At 39.9% G+C, this 17,575-nt stretch overlaps 1 protein-coding gene across 2 annotated transcripts in view; it reads right to left on the reverse strand.

Moving 5' to 3' along the window:
* Positions 1–4,583: 4,583 nt before the first annotated feature.
* The window catches only part of loxl2b (lysyl oxidase-like 2b), a 35,439-nt gene continuing 22,447 nt past the window's right edge, over positions 4,584–17,575 (reverse strand). For both annotated transcript variants that reach the window (XM_067521456.1, XM_067521457.1), the window contains 8 exons: positions 14,926–15,077; positions 14,030–14,197; positions 11,461–11,626; positions 10,465–10,705; positions 9,600–9,715; positions 9,139–9,275; positions 8,940–9,051; positions 4,584–7,784 (listed from right to left, as the gene is read on the reverse strand). In XM_067521456.1, the coding sequence (XP_067377557.1) occupies positions 7,714–7,784; positions 8,940–9,051; positions 9,139–9,275; positions 9,600–9,715; positions 10,465–10,705; positions 11,461–11,626; positions 14,030–14,197; positions 14,926–15,077 (1,163 nt within the window). In that variant the 3' untranslated portion in view covers positions 4,584–7,713. The remainder of the gene's footprint in view (positions 7,785–8,939; positions 9,052–9,138; positions 9,276–9,599; positions 9,716–10,464; positions 10,706–11,460; positions 11,627–14,029; positions 14,198–14,925; positions 15,078–17,575) is intronic.

The following is a 17,575-nucleotide window of genomic DNA, read 5'->3' on the forward strand; positions in this document are numbered from 1 at the left end:
TCAAGAGGCAACAACATAAAACTACATATTTAAAACCAAAAATGTTCATTGTCTTTGTGGTACATGCAGCATTTCTTTGACATGGCCTCTACTGTTAATTCATTTATCTTGATCTCAGAGCATATTGGTAACATGTTAGTTTCTGTGTTTCACCTCATTACGGCCTTTATGTGGCACACAAAATCATAAAATTCCCCTGGAACACTATACCTTTCCCAGGATCTGCAGAAATCTGATCTCATCGCGGTTATCAGATGAGGTCTTGTCTGCAACAGCGTGAAGCACGAGTTTTGCAAGAAATAAAATTCCATTTTGGAGTTGGTGCAACACACATCATGTCGTTCATCTCCTGCAGTGAATAAGTGCCTGATTCCTGTTGCAACAAATTTCTAATGTGGCGATTATAAAAATAAGTAAAGTCTGGTTCACACGAAGCATAACTATACATGGACCCCTGCTTTTTATGGAGGAATAGATACAATCAGATTCTATCCGTGTGAAGAAACAACATGCAGGTAGAAATAACGGCATTCGTATCTCATATGTTTTGTAAAAATTACACGGGGCTTATTTAATGTCAAAAAACTATAATAAAAATGACTTATAAGGAGTTTTCCCTTGTCACTGCTTTTTTAATTTTTTTTTTATATCATACACCCTTAAGGAAAAGATTCACAATTTAAAAACACCCTGTATTTTACACTTAAGATTGCAGTAAATTGCGGTTTCAGCCATTTACCTCCATAGAAAACCACAGCTCAAAATGAGTAGGCCTTGTTCCTTTTGTGAAGTAAAATACAAACCACAGAGGAATGGGAATTTTAGGACATGGAAGCCCACCAACTGGCTTTTAAAAACTCATAAAAAGGTTTAACATCATGGCAGCAGTAGGACCCCTGCCTCCTCTTTTCTGCCAACCACACACATATAAAACAAGATCACAGCTTTCAGTGGTCTCACGGAACAAGATATGACAATTCTCAAGGCCTGTTGCAAAGATCAAACACCAGCTCTGAAGAGAAAAACGTTAAAAGGTATAAAACACTCTAACAGCTCTATTACATCAAAAAAAAAAAAAACAACAACAAAAAAAAAAAAGCTTAGCGCAGTAACTAGAAATTTCAAAAGGCTTAAGGTGTTAATCAGTTTATGAAGTTCAACGCTTTTATGATAATCTCAAATCTCAATACCAATAACTGTGTCAGTAACTAGTTGAAGTGTTTGGAAGACAGAGGTCCTGTTCCACAAAGAACCCCATTCTTACAGAGGTGGTAGTGTGATAGTGTGGGGACGGTTATACAGCAAGACAATGGGCCTCATTCACCTTTAAATGTATATTCTTAATTTTGATGATGAGTCACATCCACTAAGACGCCGTTAGTTCTGTAACCTTGTATTTATCAGCTGAGTGCCAACACAATTAAAAAAGTACTGCACAGCTCCGTGGTGCACTCGAGACCATTTCCGTTTCTAACTGAATCAAATATGCAAAGATTATTGTTTGGAGTCACCCAAAATCGTTTCCTCTCTTTAACATCCATGCAGAAAAACCAGACCATGACATATTAATGGAGAAGCTGTGTTTGCCTGAACGTGAGCGAGGCTTCACATCTATCAGGGAGTCCAGCAGCAGCTCGGTTTACACTGCAGCACCAACAGATTAGCCAAACTGAGGATGTCTGGCTTTGCTCCAGCATCCACAGCTGTAGTCTTCTCCTTCAGAGAAAGCAGCCATAATTTAAAGACCGCACAAAGATTTGGGGCAGCTTACTGCCTCAGTTTTAAATGACTGTACTTATGACAACTGTAATTCATCAGCTTTATGGGTTATTGGATGTTCTCCGACAGGAAGAAAAAAAATGTATAATTGGACTTTACTGTAAACATCCCTCCTCTGTGCCAGTGGGCTTTGAAATGAGATCTGTCTGCGGCACATAGGAAAACACAGGATTGTTTGGTATGAAGATGGACCCGTCCTTGTTTTGGTGAAGCAGCTTTGCGACATGTTCGCCGTGTGTGTGTGTGTGTGTGTGTGTGTGTGTGTTTGTCCCTCATCTCAGCCAAAGGCATGCTTGGACTGAGATAACTGCTTTAAAGAGTAGATGAACTGTAACTACAGATTCCTGCAGACAAATGAATGTAATGTGCATTTGAGGCCACAGGAGGGCAGTGTTGCACCATGGTGGGCTGCAGTTAAACTGCACTACAAAACAATCCTCTGTTCCTCAGGTAATTTTCAAATGCACTACTTTTAATTCTTCCAATGACAACATTCAAATGTAAATGTATGAGGAATGTAAAAATTTTTAATGTGCTGCAGAGTTTGTGCTCTTGGATTCAGGGTTTATGTGAGATGATGGCAACAAGCCCAATACACAAACAAGACCTGACAAAGCAGCAAAGAAGCTCTTCGGGTGAAAAAAAAGAACTTAAATTACAAAACATGTTGGTGAAAGACCATCACGCAACCTACAGACCCTGCTATTCCCGAGACATTAGTAGACTATCAAGCTGTCAGCAAAAACCAATGAACAGATGAGAAGCCAGGAGCTGTTCCACATAAACTCATTAACCACCTGGGTCTGATCATACAGCTGGACCATTAAAGCCACCTGGTGGTGGACAGGGGTCAGCATGGGTGCTCAAAATCCTCAAATGGTATCACACACACAAACACACACAATCAAAGAAAGGTTCTAACAACCCAGTACAAAAGACAATAAGAGTTATGTTTCATTTACTCTTCTCTTGACAAGATATTAAGATCACTGGGATGATCTCTCTGTAGACCCTGTTTCTCCAGTCCTCTTTTAGATTCTTGTGGCCCTTCTATCTCCACCCCCACAGAAGCACATGGAATATTTTTCTTTATTTTAATTGGCTTCTAAAGAGCTTATTCTAAGTTTTTTTTTGTGAAGGTAATATAATAACTGACCCTCATTTAATTTCTACTATTATCAAATCCACTGTTGCATCAGTCTTGGTGTAATTCATACTTTTTGCCTCATGACAGCTTGATTAAAAAAAAAATACTAAAATGACAGTCTCCAGCAGATAAAACCTCAGTAAATTAAATTTAAAACAATTTTCTGCAGAGGCCTTTTTCTAATGAAACATAATTCAATGCATTTTAATGGCCATTCAAGACCTGCTACACTGCAGATTCTCTGTAACTGTGTTTCTATGCACATGTTTTCATATGCTGACATATTATGTTGATTGGTCGTATATAAAATTCACAAATGAATGTCTGCCTATCAGGTTGTTCATATGATAAACCGCTATTGTTTAGATGGTAAAGTTGAGCTAACTGTCCCTGACAAATAGCTGGAGGCAGACACATTTATTCATGAAATTTGTACAACGTAAAGGATCCAGTGCAGGTGGGGGAGACTGGGGATGGGGACACTTTTTGTTTGAGCATCAGTAACTTTGTGGTTGTTTGTACTGGAAACTGATCCACGGCACCTACTTGTCTCTAAAGAATAAACCTTTGAATAACAAAAAGTGACAAAACACTTTATTTAGCACAAGTTAATTGCTATGTGTGTATCTTCTATAGACATCACCCAGAGGAGCTGTCGGACGGCCATTTTAGTCAGTTTGACTCAGACTATATTTTGTGAAGCCCATGATACAAAATGTAATGTCTTAAGTGAGTATGTGTGTGGATAGAGCAGCCTGTGGTCCAGAGGATTTAAGGTGAGCACGGTCACATCGATGATGTCAAAACCAGGTTTAGAGTTCATGGCAATACAAGGGAATACACATGATTGTAGTGGGAAGAAAAGGTGTTTATTTCTATAATCTGCAAAAAAAATGTTCAATATACAAAATATTCATTCAATGTGTGGGTGGGTGGAAAAATGCAGCACAAAAATAAGACAAAAGCAAATAAATAAGAACCCAACGATGCGGTGCAGTGAGGAGAGGCAGCAAGAAGGGAGAGGCCAGGAATGAGGACGGCTGATCTTTTTAAACGCCTTCTGGATGAACTGGCCAGGTGCACCCAGTTGCATTAATAGACTCCACCTACCCGGAGCTGAAGAGAGACCCTGTCATAATGTTATGTCCTGCCTCGTGCACACTCTGACCAGGCACCACCCCTCCCTGAAATCAGTTTCTCCCCATGTGACAGCACATCTAACCCTCCTGCTGTGTGCTACCTGTGTGAACACAACAACAACGTGTATGACGGGGCACCCGGCAGAACCCAGGTGTCATATGCGCCAGCTATTCGGCCATCAGAGCTGAATGTTACAACTGTCCCCACTGCAAGCAGCTATCACATAGTTTGACGTTAGCACTCATATGGTCACAGATAAAGTCTGTACAGCTCTGCTGAAATTCAAGGTGGAGAATGTTTTGGCACAAAGTGTGTTTGTTGAGCTGGAGTCACTTGATGCATTTTAATTATTTCTTTCATATTAGGTGTTTGTGAGACTAGTTCGTAACATAGCTAGATAGTTAGAATTCAGTCGGATATTAAATAACTCCCTAAGATAACAGTTGGATACTGAGAGAATCCACAGACAAATCTTTAAAAAAAAGCAATGACCATAAACACCACTTAACAGGAAAGATTAGTTGCTCCATAACTCACTTTTATTATAGAACACATAAAGCAAATTGTTTCATACGCTCAGTTCAAGTATACTGTTATGTATACATAGTGTTCATCATGTACTGGCTCCTCAGAAAACAGAGGGACAGATTTATAGCACCAATATAAAAAAAAAAAGTACAATAAAATAGGATTTACATACACACACACACACACAACAAAGAACAAATATGTAAAAACCTAATGGCATGTATTATTTCCTTCTGAGAATCTGAGGATAGAAATCAGGTTAACTGCAACTCAGGCTGTCTACACATGGAGAAATGCTCTTCTGTGTGTTCTCTCGGCTGTGAGAAGATGGTGCGTGTGATGCAACAGGATGGAAATCAATCATAAAGCGCAGCAAAAAGCACATATCTGAAACGTTAATTTGAAAACATATTACTGTAGGTAGGATGCTCCTGTAGAGACAATAGCAAAGACTTCCGCCTAATAGTAGAGTAATGTTTCTTAATTCTTCTGCTGAGATGCCGGGAGCTCGGACACAAATGCAAACAACCTTGCTCTGAAGCTCATGAGCTAAGGACAGTTAGTATTGTTCTGTCAGTGGTTTTTAAGATGTGGCCTGCAAACTGGCAGCTTGTTCAGCTTAGCTGTTGGCCATGTTTGTACAGTAGATAAAAAAAAAAGAGCTTCAAAGGTCAGAATATGACAGAGCAGTGACCGCACTGCTTTAATGTGTGACAGCAATAATTAATGTGTTTCTTCTCAAATTATTTAACTTTTCAACAGCAACAAAGAAAAAAAAAAAAGACACTCGCACGGCTAGTTGGTGAACTGCTGTAGGTACATGGTCAACCACCAACCAGCTGGTTGAAAATTTGCTCAAACTAACACTTGTGAGTCACAGTCTGCTTCTAATGGTGTAACCTAATTGTGCCATTGACTCCAGTCTGCAAACTACTCCTTGTCTGTAGAGCAGTCAGTCCAACAGAGGAGGGCTAAAGAAGAGGAAATGTTGATGCCACGTTCAATGACTTACAACAGCTTCCTGGATTTTGCATCCATAGATATAGACCAACACAGTAGGAGTTGGTGGAGTGGCCGCCCACTCCAGGGCAGACCATAGACCATAGGGTCAGAGGTTCGTGCCCTGGTCTCCCCAAACGCATGTTGAAGCATCCCTAGGCAAGTCACTGAAGTGCCAAGTACTGGTCCCGAGCCTGGCAGAAACTGAGGACCATTGGCATCCGGTGGAAAAATGTGCCAAATCAACATGAGCACTAATGATTCGCTGTGTTGACCCTGAAATTACGGGATCAGCTGAAAGGATCCTCTACATAGCCCAACACAGTTTGTAACCACTGGGCACAGACGGGTGTTCACCTGAGATGGGGGACTCAGGTGTCATGACTTGAGTTGCTATTAAGTTGCAGTGCATTTTGGATAAAACTGAAGCTGGTTCAGCTTGTGGCTTTGTTTTGAACTCATGAATGTTTGGGTCGTCTGTGTGAGAACTCTGAAGAGGGACACATGAGCAAGGTCTTTGAGATGTCTAGATGATACTTAGCACTTATTTTGGTACCAGACTTGGTCATGTTACTTTACATTTGATTAAATCTTAGTTTATTGGGACTCTTTGTGACAGTAACTGAAAGGTTATGTTGCTGCCTTAGACTGAAATATTGTAACTCATTCATTTTAATAAACTGTTATGAGTTATATAAAATCAACTACTTAATAAATTACACATAACTTTCCCACCGGTGGCTTTAATCGTATAGATTTGAGATTCGGCTGTGAATAATTTTTTTAATAAACCCACATTTTCTCCAACCTGTCGTCTAAAGGGACATCTGCAGATTAACAGCTGGGTCAGGTGTCATCACTGTGAAATATCCGATGGATCAGATAAGATTTATAAGGTGTAAGCAAGCTGCAACAGTTTTGTTAATGCTGAAAATAAAGCCTGAATTTTTTTGACCACTGTCTTTTTAATAGATTTAAATGGGAACACGGGGGCAGGTCATGAGAATTTAGTGACCTGTCTTGTGACTTGTTCGACTAATAACGGCACTAAACACTAAACATTACTGCAGAAAACAGTCATGCAAAGTGTTTTTAATGGCCTTGGTTGCTGTAATTGCAAGCAACTGTCTGTCCAGTCTCCAGGCGGGAGGATTTTGTATGGTGCAATGCTTTTGTACAATTTAGGACTTTTGGGAAATTCAGATTCACAAATAGCTGGTTAGTTTTTTTCATTTGCATCAGGTGGTGAGCTGCATTTTACAAAGAGCAGCACAGGCTGAGTCAAAGTTCACCATATTTTAAACTACACCCACACTGTGGATATCTGCAGAAAACGGGTACAGTGCAGCAAAAACATAACAATGGCAAGACATATATATTCATATTAATATGAAGGAAGTGAGGATGTTAGCATAAATAGCTGATATGCAATAGAAATGCTCCTTTTCCAATGTAACAGGATGTGTGTATGTAAACCTCAGTGTGTAAAAGGCACTACATGAAACTGTTAAAGTGAAAGAATGCTGCATTTATTTCCGTACACAGGCTGCTGCTGTCGTTAGTGATGATTCCTCTCAATCATCAGGTGCCCTGGCACAGACATTTGAACTCCCCAGGGTCAGCTTTGAACAATAAAAACACTCCAGCTGGGCCTTTTTTTTTTTTTTTTTTTTTTTTTTTAAAACGTGCCGCACATCAAAGAAAACATTCTTGATAAGCCCCCCCACCCCCCCGCCTCTCGAAGTGCTGCACCTTGTGTAAAATACCTGACACTTCCCAGCAGGTTTTAATTCATCACTCAAAAATAGGGGTGTACAGAAAGCTCGGCCATTCGTCTTGATCATAACCAGGGACGCTGGAAGTGAAAGGCTGTAGCTGCCTCTGTTTAGACAGGAGGGAGAATCAAATATTCCTTCTGCTGGGAGAAAGAAATAGGGTGTTTGGGGTCAAAGAAAGCTGCTGCCATGTGGAGGAAAGGGGCATAAAAAGATGGTTTGACCAGGGCAGAGCCGGATGAAGGAATCCACCACAGATAGAGACGTGTAGTGGTTAGTGGGCTTCAGATAGTCTCCCTGCTGCTGGAGGAAACAGCCAGTTGACTCCTCTCCTCCCCTTTGTCTTTACCTGTGGGTCACCTGGTTGTTGAGGAGGCCTGGGAACGTCTGTTCTGTTTCACTACTTAATGAGCCACCTAGCAGAGCAGGAGAGACAGAGAATTACCAACACTTTCAATCTCTTCTATTTTCAGGTATGATGCGCGCAGGTGATTTCTGTTCTATAAGTGTCCACATATGCCTTCAATTAGCCATGTGAATGTGCCAGGTGGTAATAATTCAGGAAATCAGGTCAACTTTTTTGCCTGGCTTGGCTCTTGTAAAAGGTAATGATATGCACTTATATAGTACTTTTCTGCCTACTGGTACTCGAAGCGCTTTACCCTGGCGATACTCAGGATTAGTCGAGTAAATTATGAGGGCAACTTATGGTCACGGATTCCACCGAGTCTGCCACATGCTGCCGCCCCTGTTGGTAAATGAAACATGTGGGAGTCAAGCCCGTTATTTCGCAGACGGGACGTGTCCCAAGCTCTGACTTGTACTAACGTGTAGCATTTAAGATTATAATTAATTCATTTTATTATTAGCCGTCGTACTATTCCCCTTAAGTCTTTAAGGCTTGGTGATGCTGTATTAAAAAAAAAACAAAAACAGAGCAGCAGTCTGCTCCAAGGTGGAATAAAGGTTAGAGTATGTGAATGTGATCAATTATTTCGTGCCAGTGCTGCATTTACTGATTAAAATCATTAAAAACTTATTGGTAATCAGTAATGATTATTCATTTCACGAGTAAGTCGTGGGCTAAAGTGTTTGGAACCTCCTCCACCCACACACTGCTGCACAGCGTCATCTGAACCAAATGTTTCTATAGTTTCAGAAACCCAGAAAAGTGACGTGTCTTCACCCTGGAGGATCCCATACCGTCAATTTCCGATGTCGAGTTCTCCTAGTATCATCAATTTATGAGTAGAAACATAACATTTTTGAAGCTGGACTTCCTATGTTTGCGTCAAGAGTGTCAGATATAGTAAAATACAGCTGTTATTTTAATATGTTAAATCAAGTATTCATCTTATCAATGTAAATGAAATTTCACTGTCGGTAAATAAGTATCAGATCGACCTCTGTATCCGATATTTAACATCACTAGCAACTGGTAATAATTGTGGCCAAAACAACAAAAATAGCACTTTTTTTAAGTCTTAACATTTTCATTAATCATTAGTATTTGGAATATTATAAATTGTCTAAATGCTGTTTAATTCCACGTGACTCTTATGATATCTTACCATTGTGGCAGCTGTACATCCACACACGATGGCCATCGTAGCGACACCTGCATTTCACTATGTTATTAGTGTAGTCCGACTCTGGCACTTCGTAGTTTGGATTAATTACTATCTGTAAGAGCGAGAACACGAATGAGCCGGAGATGATGCAGGTCAATTGACTCCTAATTTAAAGAGTGAAAAAAATGGGAAACGTTACCTGAAAAATGTAATCACCAGGTTTCACATCCGTTATGTCCACCCACTGGCAGTCAATGTCATGCCTGTACGTATCCCAGCAGCCCACTGTGATTCCCTGATCGCCAAAGTTAGCGCATTCATACCTTTTCTCAATACCTAAAATGGGACATTAGCATATTAGGACATATATAATGAGTCTCTCTGCAAATCATAAAAAATTTGGAAGCTGCCTTATACATTATTTGGCCACTTGAGGGCAGCACGTTTTTTTCTTTATTTCCTGAAAACTGTTACCAACATTAATGAGAGCAGTAAGAATAAATCCAACTTTGAATATATTAAAACAATCACTTGGAATGAAGCAAAGTACAGCTCAGAGTGTTAAAGTTCTCCTTGGGTGCATCATTACAAGTGACCTCTTTGCTATGTTCTTCCAGTAGGTTACTTTATTTCCACATCTTAATGTTATGTGGTTCTCACCTTCATCACACTCTGAGTCCTCCAGGCAAAAACTTGCTTTGTGTCCCTCTGCCACTTTGGTTCCATTGAGGCTATATAGGTCGTAAAGAGTAAACACCTCCATGCTGTGATAATGCCTGCACACACAGACAGAAACTCAGTTTTCAACACCTACTTAGGTTGAAAATACACTGCAAGAGTAAATCACAATGTCAATTTTTTTTTTTTTTTTACCAGACCTCTAGTCTCTGCTGCAAACTACTCAGTCAAGTTCTAATTTTGACATCAACTATTTTATGCAATATCTACGTGTCAGTATCTGTGTGAAGCTGCCAATTGGCAACTTGTCCTCCAGCCAAAACATACGGGGCCTTTTCCGGAGACTGTGCACTGTAGTTTTAGCTTAAGCCACATGGTCAATTGCAGGGCAGCAAAGTGAACGGAGGGGATATATTCTCCTGAATAAGTCAAGGGAAAAGACTTGGCCTCGATTTTAACCAATGATTATGATATGATATGCTCTTTCTGAATCGTTCGAATTTCTTCCATTATGTGGTAACGTTGAAGCTGAAAGTCAAACAATCTCCTGTATGATAAATGTTATGTGAACTACAGTATTATCATTGTTCTGTAAGTTGGGTGACACAAATGTACTTTTTATCTGCATTTTCTTATTCATGGCAGCAATCTTGCATGATTATGTGTAAATATCTTACTTTTCCTATTACTACATGTATTTATTTATTTAAATATTATTTCTCCTCTTCCTTATAAGGTGGTGGTAAGGAGTTATAGCAATAGAAAAATGTATTTCCGTTACCACATTATCCCAAAATTTTCCTTCTTTAAAGCAAAGTGAAGACACATCACAGTCTGTGACACCAACCTGTGACAGTCATGCCAGACCCAAGTTTCTCTGCTAGCTTTGGGCCTGAAGTCAGACTGGCCGTTGTTGTGGATCTGGGAGGAAAAGCGCAACAAGCGGCGGTAAGAGTTGGCCGGCGTCTGGCTGGAGGTTGAGGCCAGACAGTTCTCCTCGTACGCGCACTGCAGCATGAACATAGGCCTGTCCTCCATGTAGGTGGTCTGCTCCACCACCTCAGGGTTTAAAACCAGGTCAGGAGCCGCTGTGGACAGGACAATCATAAAAAAAATAACTAACCAAGATAGAAGCAGACAGAGACAATAGTGTTTAGAAACACAGAAGCTGCTGAAAAAAGCTCTTGCATGTGTAAAAGCTAATAAGTGGCTTCTCTTCCAAACTGCGCAGCCCTCTTATAATTCAGCAGGGAAATTTGAGTTTCAGTTATGCAAACATGCTCCGACACAGAGATTCTCCAGAGGCAGAAATAATTTCATTTGGTAAATTAAAACTTTGAGCAAAGCAACAGAGTGAAAGCTTTTCAGTTGTGAACTTTAGCTGCAGTTAAAAGTCCAAATGTAAATTGTTTGCACTTATATAGCACTTTTCTACCTATTGGCACTCAAAGCACTTTACACTGCTTCTTATTCACACATTAGCACTCACAACCACACACACAATCACATGGGGGACAGCTGGCCAACACTCACCGGGAGCAACTAAGTTGGGGTTCAGTGTCTTGCTCAAGGACACTTGGACACGTGAGCGGAGGAGCCGGGGATTGAACCAACAATTGCGAGATTGGTGGACAACCGCTCTACCTTCCTGCGCCAAAGTCCCAGGAAGTCGCCCCATTGAAAATGTCAATTACTTGTTTTCTTTTCTCATAGTGTTCAGTATCATGTGGATCACAATCTTAAAGGGCAAAGAAAATGTCTACTGTAACACTACATGATGTCTGGGCATCTTTTTCCCAGTTACCTCTCACAACATTCACCTGTAACAATATGAAATTCTTACTCTCAGAGCAGGAGACGCCAGCAGCGTTACGTCCGCCTCCTCTCGGGCAGCTCAGGTGGGCTCCATGGTGCAGGCAGTGGGACAGAGACATCTCGGTTCCAGAGCAGCGGACACCACTCATCACCACAGAGTCTGCACCCACGTCGCCTGGCCAATACCAAGTCTCCTGTGGAGACATAGCGAAGATGCTTCATGGGTCACAGCTGAACAATAGCAATTTGATTTTCATATTTAAAGAAGATTTTCCTCAAGTTTGCAAAGCCTGCTGTGACTTTTAGGTATATTATTAGGTACATTAGAGTACATCCATATAAGACAACATTTTAAAAACAATCCTTATCATTTAATTCCTACGAAGCTGTGAATATTATGGTGATGATGCTAGGCAACAGTGTGGGTACTTTCTGATGGATATTATCCCCAACAATACCATGAAAAGGTAAGTCTCCACAATGACCACTAGAGGACACAATCCAACCTTCTACAGCATCATGAATGGGGGCAGGGAGTTGTAGTGATGATGTGGCACTGAAATTTCCATATATCATTATATCAAACAGATGACTAGATCGTGTCTTCTTACGTCTGTATTGAAACCTAAATAACTGGTATGTATTGGTAAGAGTGTAGCATGAACTGTCAAATAGGATCTGTGCAACATAAGTCTTAATGTCTGTGATATATCTAAGTGTAGAATGAAGCTGCCAGATTAAAAAAATTGAGCCTAGTAATTTTGTAACCTTATAAATAAGTCTCCTATTACAAGATTCTCTCTTATTCCTGTCATCCTCTAATTATATAGAAAGGATTTTAAATTTCCAGCAATAAAACCTCTGCCCTGCACTGTCCTGCTAGTATTTTCCAAGGGTGATAGTCTGAATCCCCCAACTTGGCTGCTGGTAACAATGATGCTGCACACAACTGTGGCGGATGCCTAATATGTCCTTGTCTAAAAAGAAATGGGCTCTACGTGTCTAAACTGTTTTTACTGCACATCTGTCGCTCTAGCAACAACATACACAAAGAAATAAAAATAGTCCTCCTCTGTATGGAAAGTATATGACTGCCAAAAAGCAAAATTGTTGACAAAACAAGAACAAAAATAACATTGACCAATGATTTTTTTGTTTGGTATTTTGACATCACAAATGGGCCTTTCGCTTCTGTATTTTCAAATTATCTCTTGACTTTAACGTGTTTCAATGAAACAAACACTTGTGTGCAGCGTTGCCTACTCTGTCGCTCTAATTACTGACTTTTCAGACTTTTTTTCCCCCTTACAAAAACATGACTTGCAATACATTCTACTTTTAGGGAATGTGTTTTGTTTTTCTTGACTCTTTGTCCAAAAATGTCCTTTCCTGTGGTCGTTTTTTTCTTAGACTGTCTATGTTTACTGTACGCGGGGATGTGGGGCAGCAGCTTGTTCAGGCAACCAATCGCAAGCCAGAAAGAAGCACGGATGAGAAGTGAGCTAAAAGGACCAATCACTTCTCCCAATTAAACGACTTTCTCTGCGTAAAATTCCATTCAACATGGCTGTTTAAGTTGAGCTCCACAAGTTAAATAATTAATCAATTACTTAGGAAAAAAATATGTGACAAATGGCAGGTACACATAAGTCTATAGTATGTTTTTCTGTAATGTTTTATGCAGCATCAATGTTGTATTAGTTACATTTACAGATGGGGCTATAAATACTAAAAAGCTGTTGGCATCCTACTACAGAAACTGACCTTACTGTGTTCGGTCACTTGGGGGTCAGAGTAATTATATGACTTATTCAGTACAGTGCTGGGGCTAAAGTGTGTGAAACTGGATGAGCGTCAACGAAAACCCTAACCTAGCTCCCTTAATGGAGACCTCAAACGACACTAAAGAGCTCAGCTCGTAACTGCTAATGAAAACGTGCTCAAATTAAGGAGATTCACTAAATATGGAGTGAGGCCATAGCGGGGGGTTTTTTTAAGCACCATTTTCACTGCTGTATCATACGCAGTGGATTTAGAAACCCGGATTAGTTTGGCTTGGCTCTGCTTAACTAACAGTAGAGTTTGGCAGATACTGAAGTCGGAGTCCGGATAAACAGCTACACCTCTCCTTTCCACTGAGATCTGAGTTGTAGTATTTCATTCTCTAATCCCCAACAGTCCCAAAACAATGTCATGACATCCATCATTTGGCTGCATGTCATCTTCGTGTTTCTGCGATACACAAATAAACTGTTGCATGGAATAAAAATTATGCTGAAAAATCAGCATTTTATTAAGCATTTTCTAAAAAATGTAATATTTATGACTAAAAAGGAACTTAATAATGTTTCTTGTTATTAATCTCTGTCCTCTTTGCTAACAGAAGCAATTTATGTGTGCTATGCTTTACATATGCCAATATTGATGATTACAATCTATTTAGTTTGGTTTAAATGGAGTCGTTGTTTAAAATTAATGTACTTCTCTTTGTCTATTATTCCTATTATTAGAAAAAAAATATTTTTGTAATTGCAATTTTTCCTGGTATTACATTCTAGCTAAAAACAAAACAAGAAGCCAAACGCCGTAACTCGTACCTGGAATGCGTTGCTGGCAAAGCCCAGGCCCAGCTGTCTGCAGACCACCATGGCCTCCATGGTTCCCCAGCCTTCACTGCACACAGTACCCCACACCAGAGACCCGTTTCTTTCCACCAGCACCTCTACACGGCCCTCGTAGGGGTTGCGACCTCCACTCAGGCGCAGCTAAGAACACATGAAAACATATGAAAGGGAGCAATTTAAAGACTAAATCCAAACCCTTACCGATCAGAAACAGTGTTCACGAACCCTTTTCAATGTGAGAAAAACATCTTGTAGATTTTACTATATGTAGTCAAGTAAAGGATTCAGTGTACATATTATAGTTCACGCTGACACTGACTGGGAGTTAAATAATCAGGTTAAAGCTGATTTCCTAACTGTCATGGAAACAGAAAAGCCTTTTGACCAAAATCGGTGTAGGGGATTAGGGAAACCTAATTTCCCCAGCACGTTCTTACTCCCAATGCGCCGCCGCCATCCAGTCCCTTTCCATTACGTGGTGACGCTTAAGGTACCGGTTTGTGTCGGCGACCAATGCTCAGAGTTTTTAGTGTAGTACAATGGAAACCAACGGCGCTTCATTGTTTGACGACGAAAGCAATGACGTAGTACATAAAGTGAAAAAGTCTCATCCAACAAGACAAAGGACCTTTCCACAGGAGACCAGGGTTTGAATCTGTTTTCTGTCACTTTACAGTTAAAATCTGTGCGCAAGGCTTTTAAAACAAGTCCGAGGTGGAAGAGAAATCAAGCTGCTGCATGAATTTGAGGATTTCCAGTTCCAACACTGTCACCGAGGAAGGAAGAGCTGTTCTTGTACAGGAAACAATGGTCAATATTGCATCTTGGTCATGTTTCCCAGTGTCTGTGTGTGTGTAACTTTGACTCACCCTCTCCTGAAAGCCCATAGCGGGGACATTACATCTGACGCCTGCGTCCTCCTCATGGCTGCAACCCAAAGCCTCTTCGTTGAACGAGCACTCTGTGATGGATTTCTCAAATCCAGAGCAATTCACCTCATTCATATGCACCGGACCCATACCTGAGCAAAACAGAAAAGAAAAAGAGAAAAAATGTCATAGATAAAAATAAAGGCAGTTTGGGGACATTTGATATCCTGCTGACACTTACTTGAGAATATTGTTGCTACTCTTGTGCCTGTACATAGAAGCCTGATGCTTGAACCAGCAGCCTGTTCAGGGAAACAGCTTTGTCTAAAACAAATCTGCCTGCTTGCATTTGACCTAAAGGACGACTTCACTGATATTTAACTTCTTTCTTTTGGTTCTAGTTTGGTTAGTACATGCAAGAAAAAACCATTTCACTTTTCTCTGATGTCCCTATATCAAAATATCTCTCTAAGTCTGATTGAAAACTGCCTCCAGATGACATCACTTGGAGGAACCTACAGTTCAGATTATTTGAGCTTGTTGACTATTCTAGGCAGTAATCATGGTCAACCTGCTTTTCCAGAAACTTCTCTGGGTCATGTCGTCCAGAGGAGATTTTTAGCTAGACTCAGAGAAATATTTTGATACAGGGACGTCAGAGGGAAGTTTAAAACCATGAATGTCCATTTACACCCTAACTTAAGCCATAGAAAGCAAGTTAAAAATTGATGGAGTCGCCCTCTAAGGAAGTAACTGGCCAGAAAACTGTTGCAGTGTATCTGCCTGAAACACACAAATTCTCACCTTGACATTTCCGTTTCTGTATGGAACAAACAAACAAATCAAAAATCAATAAACCAAGCTGTGATGATCACAAGTTACTGGGAGGCCGAATTGTGTCACTGGCTGTTTCTCCTTGTTTCCAGGCGCCACATTACACTAAGTTCATAAACTGCGAGCTCTAGCTTTAAATTACACACAGACTTGAAATGGCTTTGATTTTTCACATCTAACTTTCAGCAAGAAAGCATTTCCAAAATGCTGAGCTGAAGCGTCCCTTTAAAAAAGGTTAAATGATCCGGATGACATGAAATAGCCAAGAGGCTTATTATGCTACATATAAATGACAGAGAAAGGGAAAGTTAACTAAGAGAAGTGTTCAATTGATTAGACAACCCCAACAGGACAGTTGATTTCTAAGGCCTTTTAGGCTAATTAATTTAAATTGGTTAAAGCTGCCAAAAGCATCAGATCTGAAGTCTGAAGTCTTTGAAATATGATGAAATAAATCTGTTGCACTGCCCTTTGGAAAATGACCTTAAAGTAATTTAAGAGATGAGATGCTGCATCATGTCACAGACAATTATCAAAAATAAAATAAAATGACTTAAGTTGAATCCTGTGCGCTTAATAAGTCAGGCCTTCACATATGACAACTCTAATAATAATAATAATAATCTTTTCCCTTCTCTGTTATCTTGCTTTACGTATTTTGCCATCAGAGTTCTGTTTTTCTCCCCAAAGCATTAAAAAAAGCAAACGATGAGAAAATTATCCAATATCACTGGAACGTGCAGCAATGTACAGCACGTCCCCACTATGAAACATGGCAACGTCATGACAAGGAAACCTGATGGGTCTAGGTGTCAACAGTGGTCTACTACAAGAAATAAAAAGACATGCTGCATAAGAATCAACAATGGAGACTACTACATGACTTAAAATTGTCTAGGCGTGTGTTTATTTTAAAGAAAGAGAGAAATCAATCAAATGCTGAGTTTATCATTAACCTCAGTGTTTTAGCAGAGAGACACAGTAGCAGCGTAGCTCTTCCACGGTGCTAAAGCACTTACAGCCGTCAGGCCTGTGAGTTCATGATACTCTGCTCCGAGGCAAACTGGAGCAAAGCATAGAATTACTGCCTTGAATGTTTTGAATATGTGGTTTGTCTACATGGTCACAACCTTCCCTTCGGTGCCATGAGGCAACATGGAAAGTTGTACCAGGGATACAGACCGTCAGTCTGAACTCATTGCCATGGGCTGACTAAGCTACAGGTCTACTCTATACTTAGTCCATACTGTGTGTTTTAGGTTCCCTGTAAATGAATATGCTGCTTATATCATATGTCTTTAGGCTTTTTTTTTTTTTGCCATTACACAGAAGAGGAGAGTTTTGTGGCGGAGTTGGAGACTGAATAGATGACAGGAATGTTTTTATTCATTAGTTTAATTAAAGATTCTCAGATGTACCAGTGCCACAGTTTAGAAATAATATGTTTCAAGTATTACTGTAGCTCAAAAGAATAACTGAAGTACCAAAGTACCAAAAGTAAAAGTGCTCTTACTTATGCAGAATTCGAAATATGACCGACTGTTCATCTGTGAAATGTTGCGGCTGATAATGATGGAGCTTATTTTAACAACCTTTTACGCCATTTTGATGTAGAAACCTTACGTCTGAATCTAGAATATAACATGAATTGTTTTATGTGCCACTGAATAGATGATTAAAGTTCATATTCTGTGTCTTTTTATTAATGTAAATTAGAAAAATAATTAGAAACAAATGTATATCAGTAACAGTATGAAGTGGCAGAAAATGAAACACTAGTTGCATTAAACTTTTACCAAATGTTCTTACTTTAAAT

The sequence above is a fragment of the Channa argus genome, chromosome 11 (genome assembly GCF_033026475.1).
Source record: "Channa argus isolate prfri chromosome 11, Channa argus male v1.0, whole genome shotgun sequence".
In the NCBI taxonomy this organism is placed as follows: domain Eukaryota; kingdom Metazoa; phylum Chordata; class Actinopteri; order Anabantiformes; family Channidae; genus Channa; species Channa argus.